General features: G+C 44.1%; 1 protein-coding gene across 1 annotated transcript; it reads left to right on the forward strand.

Annotated features, from left to right (window-relative positions):
- Positions 1 to 1,111: 1,111 nt before the first annotated feature.
- Positions 1,112 to 10,494, forward strand: LOC311024353 (m-AAA protease-interacting protein 1, mitochondrial). Its single transcript, XM_084026721.1, has 5 exons — positions 1,112 to 1,602; positions 1,881 to 1,952; positions 2,624 to 2,750; positions 7,951 to 8,095; positions 9,590 to 10,494. Exons 1-5 carry the CDS (start codon positions 1,222 to 1,224, stop codon positions 9,672 to 9,674), a joined length of 810 nt encoding a protein of 269 aa, XP_083882847.1. The 5' UTR covers positions 1,112 to 1,221; the 3' UTR covers positions 9,675 to 10,494.
- Positions 10,495 to 12,304: the final 1,810 nt, after the last annotated feature.

Genomic DNA, 12,304 nt, shown 5'->3' on the forward strand with positions numbered 1-12,304 from the left:
GTTTTGGTCCGCTGATCAAATTTCACATTTTCGCACAATCAGTTTGGGCACCTGCGCAGAACCACGAGGACCCGGCGGAAACCGCGGGCCCGCGAGTGTGCGCGTGCGTGACACTACCGCTGGCTTTTTAAATGTTCTCTTTTACCGAAGTAATAACACGTGCACGCACACAAGTTTGTTTTCCAGTTCTCACACTCTCTCACTCTCGCGCACACACACACACACACACACACACACACACACACACACACACACACACACACACACACACACACACACACACACACACACACACACGAGACCCATAAATGGATATTTATCTCCCTCTACTGGAAAAGTACGTAAAGCAACTTTGCTGCGTTCACGTGTTGCTTGTAAATTCCGCCTCTTGGTACAAACAGAGTCCCGTGGACGCTTTCATTTTAAACCTTTGCGCAGCAGAATTAATGGAATATGATAATTAGGTGAACTTTAATGTATGAGTTTAAAAGAACCGATGAGGAGGGAGGAAAACAAGGGCATGGTCATATTTAAGAACATTAAAGAAACTTCTTATCTTAATCTTATTGTCATTATTACCTTATTTTGTTATTATTTGTATTCTGTATTGTTAATATATATTTGTTTATACTTAAGTCAAGCAGCGGGAACAAGATCTTTTTAATTCCATATTTTAATGAGAATGTATGTACATTTATGTTATTTTCAGATGTTTTTTCCTCCATAATGACAGAAAAAACTAAATATGTACTAAAGCCATTTTAATTTAATTTTGTTGGTAAAGCCCCCAAATTTAAGTTCATGATATCTTTGTACTTATATCAACATCATCGGCACTAATCACCCTCCATACTTCCTCTCATCCTCTAATATCCCACCAGCCAGCCAAAAACTGGTTTGCAGACGAGAAATTGGGCAGCATCAATCAGTTACTGACAAATATTTATACAAATAATATGTACATATATTCATAAAACATCTAATATATACCATAATATATTCACAAAACATATATAAAGTGTGTTCCTATATTTCCGACAGCACGTGAAGGCAGCAGTCATGTGTGACTGTTTACGTCGTGTGGCCGATAAGCATTGTGGGTACAGCATGGGGTGAGTTGCGTAAGGTTACCAAAGGCAGCTGCTGCATGGAGGCTGCTTCAGGGTCGCTCCGTGGTTCCACCGCCGCCGCCGCCGCCGCCGCCGCGTCCTCCCCGCTGTGATGCAGCGGATCAGCGGCCTCGCTGCGTGCCGGGAGCTCGGCAGCCTCGCGGCGTGCTCCCCGGGCCGCTGCGCCTGGAAGAGCGGCCCGACCTGCGGAGTTCTGCACCGGCGCCGGTGGGCGTGCACGCTTCCTGCGCGTCCTTTCGCCGGGTCATCCGGAGCAAAAGGTCCGAGGCTCTGCAGCCGCAGGTTCGAGTTCGCGGGTCAGACACACAGACCGTTCAGCTCCCGGCCTGAGGGGGACCGGCAGCCCGAAGTCTCCGTAGTCGGCATCCCAGACCCGATCACATGGGTCCGGTGCAAAGTGATCACGTATTTCATACACCTGTACTTCGACTTAGACCTGAACTCTGCTGAGTTTGAAAGAGGAGCCAAGCAGGTAACTACTGACCCCCAAGTCCCAGTCCGGCTCAACATCTGGGTCACTTCCCTCCACATCTGGTTCATAGAAGGCCAAATACTTTGGGACCTTCCTGGATCCAGACTCTATATCTGAACGCCAGACACTGAGATTTAACACGTTGCCCTGGTTTCACATCACAGTTACTGGTGTAGCCCCCCCCAACACATCAGTATTAGAGGTTAAAGGTCACCTGATTACTCACATCCTCCACCGTGATGCAGGTAGAATAAATCCCCCTGTTCCTCCTCCATCAGGCTTTGGTCCACGTCTCCGACCTGATGTCCAGCAGCAGATACGACGAGCTGGTGGGGATCGTCTCCAAAGAGGTAATAACACACACATACACACACGTACACGACATACACAACATCCAGAAACACACTTTAGTTCAGATAAAAACGCTGTCCGAGGCCCCAAACAGCTGTGGCTTTATGATGATGATTAGATGGCAAAGTATTGTGTTATGTTATTATTATTATAACTTATTTCTACACCAAAGTAACTTTCACGTTCCCCAACAGCACTTAAATAAGCAACTCAACTGTAAGCTTCTTATCTGTACTACTTCAGAAGAAGAAAAACAATTTAGTACTACATTTACTTGAGAAAGAAATGTTCCTGTTTATGATGCAGATTTGGCTCAAAATTTTAATAGAATGCGTTATTCACTAAAGTCACTAAAGTTTTTTTTAACCCTGTTAGATCTCCGGTCATATTGTGGAACTATTAAATAATATTTGCCGATCAATGTCTGTGTTTTTATATCGAAATGTAATGGGATGACTGGTTCCCAGATGCCAACAGAGATTTAATGCTTTATAGTTAGATTTGTGGACAATTAAAAAAAAAAAAACATAAAATTCATAGCAGAATCAAAGAATGTAGGTTGCAAAGAGTCTCACAATCAAAGGGAGTGCATGTATGCCTGGCAGTGAATAAGTGATTGATGACCCCGTCGATCCGTTTGGTTATCGATGAGCTCTTTTGTCGTTCTCAGATGATAGATTACGTTGAAATGAGGTGCAGCTCTCTCAGCGCCGCTCGCAGACAGCAGCTCGCCGTCACCATGGACGAGATTATATTCACGCTGCCGGAGGACGTGTCCGTCGTCTTCGATCAGCACGGTGAGTCCGGTGCCGCCGGCCTTCGTATGTTACACCTACAGGTGGAGGACGCTGGACGACAGACGAGACTTCAGTTGCAATACGGACTCTAGTCCACACAGTGCACGTGTCTTTTTTCCTCTTTTTCTTCTCAATGAGGAGATCGTAGCTGCACGCGGTCGCCTCATCTAAAAAAAATGCATGTTTTTCTGAGCATTTTTTTGCTCCGATTGAAAAACAATTTCTGAACTTTTCGGAAAAGTGCTTGTGACGTCACTGTTGAAAATGGAGAAGCGTGTTTTGTCTGTGTTTTATCGTCACAAATACCGGAAAATGTTGGAGGAGCAGACCTCCCGGCTGGCCACTGTAAGGATCGTACAACTACCGTACAACGACCATACATTGATCCGTACAACAATCGGTACAACTGTCTAAATTAAAATCCAATTGTTCATTTTTCTTTTCAAACACTATGAAAATATAGAATTAAATAAACCATAGCAGCAGGTTTATGTGCAACCCGTCCCCTTAAAGGGAAAATGCATATTTTCCATATAACCTGTAGCTTCAGATTTAGATTCAGGCCTTTAGGATTTGTAGTGTAATATGTGATATGATTATTATGGTATTATTGGGTGCTTTTCACGTTCTGCAGCTCCCAAAGGAGAACCTGGATTATCTACTGGCGTCTCCGTGTTGCCTTTTGTGTCGGGATTAAGACGCTGCTGCAAAACGTCTGCACACGATGCGTTCACGGTGCGTAAACTACAGCTTGTGATGACATCACAGACTCATCCAACTATTACCGTGTTCAGTTTATTTGTTTGGAGATAATAGTGACGACTCTTTTTAGTCTCTCTGAGCTCAAAAAGAGGTTTTTATTTTCAGATCCAACAAAGTGTTATCTCATCTGCAAATTATTGAACTGATTCAAGATATTTCTCAATAAAAGAAACGATCTAAACGGACTTCTAGGAAGATGAATAACTAAAGTGTATCATAATAAAAAAAAATGTACATCTTTTTTAAGGTGAAATATGTCGGATGTTGGATCGACGCTGGAAACTGTTGGATTACTTTCCGTGTTTCTACGTCTAGTTTGCTCCGAGGAGCCTGAAATCTTTTCCTCGGTGTTCCGGCGAGGAGATGTTTGTATGCATTTAGTTCGCAGCATCTGTGTGTTTTATGTGCAACACGAGGCACACCGCTGGTTTAGGACCTAATCCCAGCCGGCCAACGCTGTAATCTGGCGAGCTCTGACCGGCAGATTGACCATGAGGAGAGGGATGCGGCCAGCGGGTCATTACTCCCACTGTGGGACGGAAACGGGGGGTCAGCTGTTTTACAAGAAGACCAGACTAAAGTAGAGCTGAGAAGAAAAAGTATAATTTTTAACACGTTTAGGTGATTTATTTATTTATTTTTTGTCGTTGTCGATCTAAAATAAAGACAGATTCAGCAACTGCACAGTTTATTTCTCGCATAAAATGTTTGCAGAAACACATTTTGGCGAGACGCCATGTTGGTCGGTTTGAAATCCGGGAGCAGATTGTCCACCAGTGGTAAACGTTGTTTACAGTAATATGGCAGCTGTGGAGCACCTAGTATTTTAAAGGTTCAAATAGACACAAAATCTTGTTTTTATTAATTCTACTGGTAGTCCGTTTTGCTCAAATAGAAATAGGGGCCTGTCTCTAATTCTGGCCTCCTTCCAATAAAGGTTTGGGCCGCGATGCGCTTGAGTAAATAAAGGCCCGGGCCTATATTAGAGGATTTACGGTTTATATAATATATTTTATTGTTCTTATTTGGAACTCACCAAAGACACAAGATTTGCATGTCCTGGAATGTGTCATTTGCATATAGAATGCAGCAGCATCATCAACGTGTCACAGTTCTGGGGCTTTGAAGTGGAACCGCCTTTGATGTGGAATTTATTTAAGGAGGAGAGGCTCAGATCTTCATTATTGTACTCTGACTTTGTTTGAGTTCACATTGATTGGAGGATATCTCTCTTACAGGAATAATCCAGACTCATATTAATAAGCCTATATATATATATATATAAACACACACAAACACACAATTATTACACAACGCATTATTTCCAGCATGACATTAGACTGCGAAGAACCGATGGAGGTCATAGAGCAGGGCCAGGACCCGCCGTTCTACACCCTCACCGCCCTCCCGGCCCCGGACAGTAAGACGAGGAAATTGAGCTCGGATGAAGAGACTCCGGTGGAAGTCTGTGAGCAGGGCCAGGACCCGCAGGCCTCCACCAGCACCGCCCCCCGGGCCCCGGACAGAGAGACGAGGAAATTGAGCTTGGATGAAGAGACTCCGGTGGAAGTTGACTCCAACGAGGCCCAAATGAAACCACAAAGTAAAAGGAATCTGGACACGACTGATGAATACGAAGCTCTTCCAAGCAGCTCACCGGAGAGGAAGAGGAGGAAGAAGAGGAAGAAGAGGAAGGGGACCTCGGATGAGGTGAAGACACAAAGAAGTGAGGCTCCATCCGATGTGGTTGAAATGAAAGCACGAAGTAAAAGCAAGCAGGAAACGACTGATGAATACGGAGATCTTCCAAGCAGCTCACCGGAGAGGAAGAGGAGGATATTAAGCTCGGATGAAGAGACTCCAGTGGAAGTCATAGAGCAGGGCCAGGACCCGCCGTTCTACACCCTCACCCCCATTACTTCCAGCGTGATATTAGACTGCGAAGAACCGATGGAAGTCATAGAGCAGGGCCAGTACCCGCCGTTCTACACCCTCACCCCCATTACTTCCAGCATGACATTAGACTGCGAAGAACCGATGGAAGTCATAGAGCAGGGCCAGGACCCGCCGTTCTACACCCTCACCGCCCTCCCGGCCCCGGACAGTAAGATGAGGAAATTGAGCTCGGATGAAGAGACTCCAATGGAAGTTAACTCCAACGAGGCCCAAATGAAACCACAAAGGAAAAGGAAGCGGGAGATGACTGATCAATATGGAGCTCTTCCAAGCGGCTCACCGGAGAAGAAGAGGAGGAAGAAGAGCTCGGATGAGGTGAAGGCAGGTCCGTAGCCAGGATTTCAAAATTAGTGAGGTCCGTCCCAGGAAAGACACCCCTTTTACCAGTTTTTGCACAAACCATACCAAAATGTCAATAAGTACACTGATACACTTTTATTGTGCTAGCTGTGTGTGTGTGTGTGTGTGTGTGTGTGTGTGTGTGTGTGTCAGTCAGTCATCCTCCACATGCTCCTCTCTCTGCATTGGCCCTCTGAAATGACATAGAATACACAAACATAAGTTAAAGTGATCACCCCGACCCCATCCAGAGAATCCAAGGCAACCGTTTCATTCTGACTGTTTTCTCTATGTCCTGGTCCTCTCTGGATTTTCCCACCCTCTCTCTGTTTTTCTGTCTGAGCTCTCTCTCCTGTCTGTGCTGTCTGTGTTTCTGGTCCTATTTGTTCTCCTGTCTGTGTTTCTGGTCCTATTTGTTCTCCTGTCTGTGTTGCTGGTCCTATTTGTTCTCCTGTCTGTTTTTCTGGTCCTATTTGTTCTCCTGTCTGTGTTGCTGGTCCCATTTGTTCTCCTGTCTGTGTTGCTGGTCCCATTTGTTCTCCTGTCTGTGTTGCTGGTCCCATTTGTTCTCCTGTCTGTGCTGTCTGTGTTCTCCTGTCTGTGTTGCTGGTCCCATTTGTTCTCCTGTCTGTGTTGCTGGTCCCATTTGTTCTCCTGTCTGTGCTGTCTGTGTTCTCCTGTCTGTGTTGCTGGTCCTATTTGTTCTCCTGTCTGTGTTGCTGGTCCCATTTGTTCTCCTGTCTGTGTTGCTGGTCCTATTTGTTCTCCTGTCTGTTTTTCTGGTCCTATTTGTTCTCCTGTCTGTGTTGCTGGTCCCATTTGTTCTCCTGTCTGTGTTGCTGGTCCCATTTGTTCTCCTGTCTGTGTTGCTGGTCCCATTTGTTCTCCTGTCTGTGTTTCTGGTCCTATTTGTTCTCCCGTCTGTGTTTCTGGTCCTATTTGTTCTCCCGTCTGTGTTTCTGGTCCTATTTGTTCTCCCGTCTGTGTTGCTGGTCCCATTTGTTCTCCCGTCTGTGTTGCTGGTCCCATTTGTTCTCCCGTCTGTGTTGCTGGTCCCATTTGTTCTCCCGTCTGTGTTTCTGGTCCCATTTGTTCTCCTGTCTGTGTTTCTGGTCCTATTTGTTCTCCTGTCTGTGTTGCTGGTCCCATTTGTTCTCCTGTCTGTGTTGCTGGTCCCATTTGTTCTCCTGTCTGTGCTCTGTCCTGTAATAGTGGATCAATCAAAGTTTACACTGTTGGATCGCGTCGATCATTGGTTAACTTGTTCTGCTTGTAGCATAATATTTAAAAGCTGTCACTCACCTGTCAACTCGCAGTGCTGTCTGTGGTCATCTCTTCTGTAAATTTCCCGCGACTTCCGCCGATAGATAACTTCCTGTGGTTTCAAAATAAAAGCTGTCCAGTGGCGGTGTGTTAATATGCTGTTCGGGGCCCACTTTTTTTTTTTCTCAGAAATGTTTTACCGAGGTCCGGACCTCGGTGACCTCATAGCTGGCTACGGCCCTGACTGTCCGTACAACGATTGGTACAACAATCATACAACAACCGTACAACATCCGTACAACGATCTGTACAACGACCGTACAACGATCAATACAACGGTCTGTACAACGATCAATACAAACGATCAGTTCAACGGTCCGTACAACGATCAGTACAACAGTCTGTACAACGACCGTACAACAATCAATACAACGATCAGTACAACAGTCTGTACAACGACCGTACAACAATCAATACAACGATCAGTACAACGGTCTGTACAACGATTGTACAACAACCGTACAACGATCAGTACAACGGTCTGTACAACGATCAATACAACGATCAGTACAACGGTCCGTACAACGGTCTGTACAACAATCAGTACAACGGTCTGTACAACGATCGGTACAACAACCGTACAACGGTCCGTACAACGACCGTACAACGATCAGTACAATGATCGGTACAACAATTGTACAACAACCGTACAATGATCAATACAACGATCAGTACAACTGTCAGTACAACGACCGTACAATGATTGGTACAATGATCGGTACAATGGTCCGTACAACGTGGTCAGAGAGGTGATGTCGTGTTGCCCATGATGTCACTTCCAGAGCTGGATTCTGATTCCTTTCCTTTTGCCCATTTTTAGGTAGAAAGTTCTGCTTCGTCGTCATGAGGTTCTGGTTCCTGTCGACACACAAGGGCCCCGATGACCCCGAGGGAACAAAGATCTTCAACGTGAACTCCGGTGAAGATGACGGCCCGCCGAAGAAAATAGTGACGGCGGTCTACGAGTGAGCAGACATCAACATATACATACAAACAATCATAAAATCTTCCGTCGCTCAGCTTTGACATCTTTTTTGAAATCTGACAGTTTTTCATGCAGGAAACTCTTTCTGCTTTAAAGCCTTTTTTATCATTAAGTTGCTCAGATGTTTTCTGCCAAAATGTCTCTTTTTTCTCTCTTTTTTGTTTTTTTTTTAAGTACAAATATTTACTTTGAAACTTAATTACGTGTTGGCAAACGCTCAAAGTTACCTGCAGGCCTTCCAACATATGGCACGTCTGTTTTAGTTGGATGGGAAACAGAAGCACGACGCTGACAGTGGCGATGAAACATTTTTCATATGTATATATATATATATATATATGTGTGTATATGTATATATATATATATATATATATATATATATATATATATAAATAAAAAGTCAGTTCTGATTTTGGTTCTAAAGAACTGCAGATGTGATTCGCAGCTGTAACAGAAAAAAAGGGGGGAAATAATTCCACTCCCCAGTTTGTGTAACAGTGAAAGCCTCTTTGCGTTTCCAAGGCGGTAATCCCGTTTAGTTGCTGGACCACACGGGGTCGGCTGTTCCACCTAATACCCACCTATCTAGTTAGCCAGACTCCTCGTTCCCTATTGTTTCAGGTCTTGGAATCGGCTCTGAGAAAAGCCTGTTACACCTCAAGTGTTATCCCGAAAAAGCTAGCGGACGGACAGTTTTGGCAGGATGAGGGAGCTATTTTCAGAATCCCTCACCTCCCATTGTTTTCAAGGTGAGACCAAGAGGCAGAACTTTAGTTTGAGATGAGGTTTGTTTGTTTTTTTAAAGCCCTGCAGTTCGTCTGCTTTGCTCCGATTCAGGGACTCAGTCGATACGAGTGTTGAGCTTTTTAAAGTTGAGCTGAAACAATGAATGTCTGGTTTGCATTTCTGGGTGAAAAAGCATGAAAAAGATGAGCTCGCGACCTTCTCTAGTTGTAGATTGATTGATGGATGTCATGATAGTATTGGTTGAAATCGGTTGGCATTAGTCATATGTTTGAGTCATATGAGTTAAAAATACAAAGATTTTTAGGCATATGTTGTTAAATAGGTGCACAAATTCCACGCATGAGCAAACTTCGCTTCTTCCTCTTTTTTGTTTTTCTTCTTCATTTCAGCGCTCCAGCAGCATGCATCGTTTTAACTGCGTCTATGTTAAAATACCAAATGTTCAAATAATGAACCTAATATCCAGCTCCAGAGAGCATCGAGAACATGACTAGGGAACTATAAACCAAGTTATTTGGGATGGAAGGGTGGAGGCGAGTCTAGAGAAGGCGGTCTCAGCTGGTTTGCTTTGCAGTCACTTTGTTTTGCCCTGAATCTAAGTGCGATTGCTGTGTTTGCATCTGCCTGAATGAACTGAAGCAGTCTGGTCCAAAGGATGCTCTTCTGAATAATCTGTCTGGAGCGTTGTTTTATATTTAACTAATCGAAGCTCCTCCTCTCCTTCCAGATTCCAGCGAGAGCTGACGCGTGGAGCGTCCCCTGACTGGACGGTCACCACCGTTTGGCACTGGCACTGGAAACCGACAGAGTGATTCTTTTTGACTCGATGACGCGGCGATGCCATCTGTCATTCATCGGGACGCAACGGGGGGAAGCAGCGATTGGCTGAATTCACTCATCCATAAAAGACTATTTTAAAACCGGACATCTGCGAACAGCAGATAGAAAGAACGGTGTGTGAAATGGGACCCAACGCCGAAAACCTCAGAACTTTATAAATGAACCCATCTCACTACTTGAAGGTCGTCCTCAGACCCTCCGGTGCTTTAAAAGTCCCCCTCCAGTGATTTTACACTGAAGAAATAACTCAGCAGACTGTTCTAGGAGGTAATACTCCTTGACTCCTTCTCAGCTCCATATGAGCAGAGTGATGAGTTCACTGGAGGAAGACTTTTTAAGCGTCTCTTGCTTTATAAAAAAAAAAATAGCTGTTGAGGGGAAAAAGCACTCCAGGTTCGTGTACCAGCTTTCAATCACAATCTAGATCCAACTCAAGCAAATGGGGTTTGGCTTCGTTGTCATGGTGATCGCTCTGTTGTCAGCATATAAGTTAAGAATGAAACTTTGGTCATGTGACCATGGGATAAGAAATTAAGTTAATATTTGGATGGGGACACAGCTATCATACTGACTGCATCTCCATGACAACCATCTGCAGAGGAAGGCCATGAAATGCAGCTGAAAGTTCCAGAAAAAGCTTTAAATGGACCTTGATGTTTTTGTTTCCAAGGTCAACAATGTACTCAAGTTTTTTGTTTTTTTTTAAACAATACGTTGTATCAATAAATTGCTTGATCATAACACCAAACTAATCTTTTATTTTCTACAAGAATCTGCAGTGGTTGCTTTACATGTTAAAGGAGTCATCACCTGGAAATCGCAATTTCTCTTGTTAAAACATGCATATCTGTGTTTGACCTCAGTTGAAACTTGCCTGAAAGGCTGGAGTTTGAAAGTGGCGCCGTTTTTTCGCTTCTGCTCTTTTTCCGAACAGGAATAGCACACAAGGGTGTGCATTCCTAAAGCACGAGATTTTGATTCTGCGCCTTCGGTGACGTCACCGTGGCGGCTACTTGCATAAGCCCACCCCTCTTTCACCACCCAACCCCGCCCCGTCCGCTACCTGAAATCGCCGAAGCGCCGCCATTATGTTTTGGAGTCTGCATGCAGGCAAGCCCCCCCGGCTCTGTCCTTCCTGCGGCGAATCAACGCGCGCCTCATTACATATTATACAATGCACATCCGGACCAGTCAAAACCTCGCGCGTAATCTCGCGTGATAAAATCGCGGTACGAAAAAGGGTCAGAACAAGCTCAATGTTTGATTAAATTTTTTTTTTTTTTTTTCTAATAAGTTTTACGAATTGATCCAAAGCGATCCAAGGGGGGCTGGATACGTATAAAACCAGGTGATGACTCCTTTAAGCTTCTATTGAGGTTTGAAACAAATCATTCAACGGATTTAATTCTGTGCTTTTATTAAATTAAATTTCAGTACGTGCCTCTCTTTGCCCTTTTTTGAACGCAGTGAAAATGTTTTTGAAAGAATAAAAACGTATCTATAAATCTTACTTTTTCCAATGATCTTTGACTTTACAACACATTATTATATTATTATTGGAAATGTTTGGATCAGACGAGCTGGAAACAATCCTACGCAGATCTTAATCTTTAGATGCTATAATATGAATAACGGTGTAGGCTGATATTTATCTGGAACTGCAGACATACTGGGTGAAAACAGAATGAATAGATATGTGCAGCGTTTGAATGTTGATTTTAGAATTTAAATGACTTTCAGATATATTCGTGTACTTTCAAGATAATCCGTGTTCCGTAGTGAGCAGGAGGGGGCGTATGTTCTGGTGCATGGTTACGGACGACTGTTCAAGCAAGTTCATACAGAGGAGATCACAAGCGTTAACATCGAGTGAATATACTCTATGTTGCATCGCCGCCGCAAGCGAGAGAAGAAGAAGCAGCAGCAGCAGCAGAAGAAGAAGAATATTCCCCAGCTGTTAAACCATCTTAAACAGCAGCACACAGTCGCTGCCAGAAACGTGTCACTTGTCAAAAACATCACGTCTGACGGGCTCCTGAATGCCGCGTGTCATCCCCATTCTGCTGGAGATATTATTAATGTTGACAACATATCTTGACAAACAGAGGAATTCTGTCATTAGGGGCCACTAATTCATGCATAATGAAACACGCTGAGGATTATTCTAATTTTCCTGCATGGAAGATGTGTGCTGTGTGTGTGTGGAAGTTTGCGTGGGGGGGTTCTCGGTTCCAGTGGAGCATCTTTGCAGAATCATAATGAGATTAAATGAGTGCGGTTAGCTTAGCACATGTCAATATGCTCGTGGATACGGTGAGAGCACATTAAAACAATTTAGCACGCCCGTGCATCACTCAGTTTAATGGAAATTAACAGGAAGACAAAAACAAGTGGTGAATGTACAAAAAGCTAATGGTTTTTTTATTAGTTATTTCACCGTTTTGTAATCTCCAGACGTGTGAGATCGGTCGAGGCTGTGTGCCAAAGCGTTTCATTAATCCGGCGAGCGAAACAGATTGCTAAACAATTCCTCGAGTCTGGATGTATGTCTGCACGAGTCTCGGCTCCGAGGAGACAGAAATTAATTCTCAAGCCATCTCTC

This window comes from Eutrigla gurnardus (assembly GCF_963514095.1).
Source record: "Eutrigla gurnardus genome assembly, chromosome: 14".
Taxonomy (NCBI): Eukaryota; Metazoa; Chordata; class Actinopteri; order Perciformes; family Triglidae; genus Eutrigla; species Eutrigla gurnardus.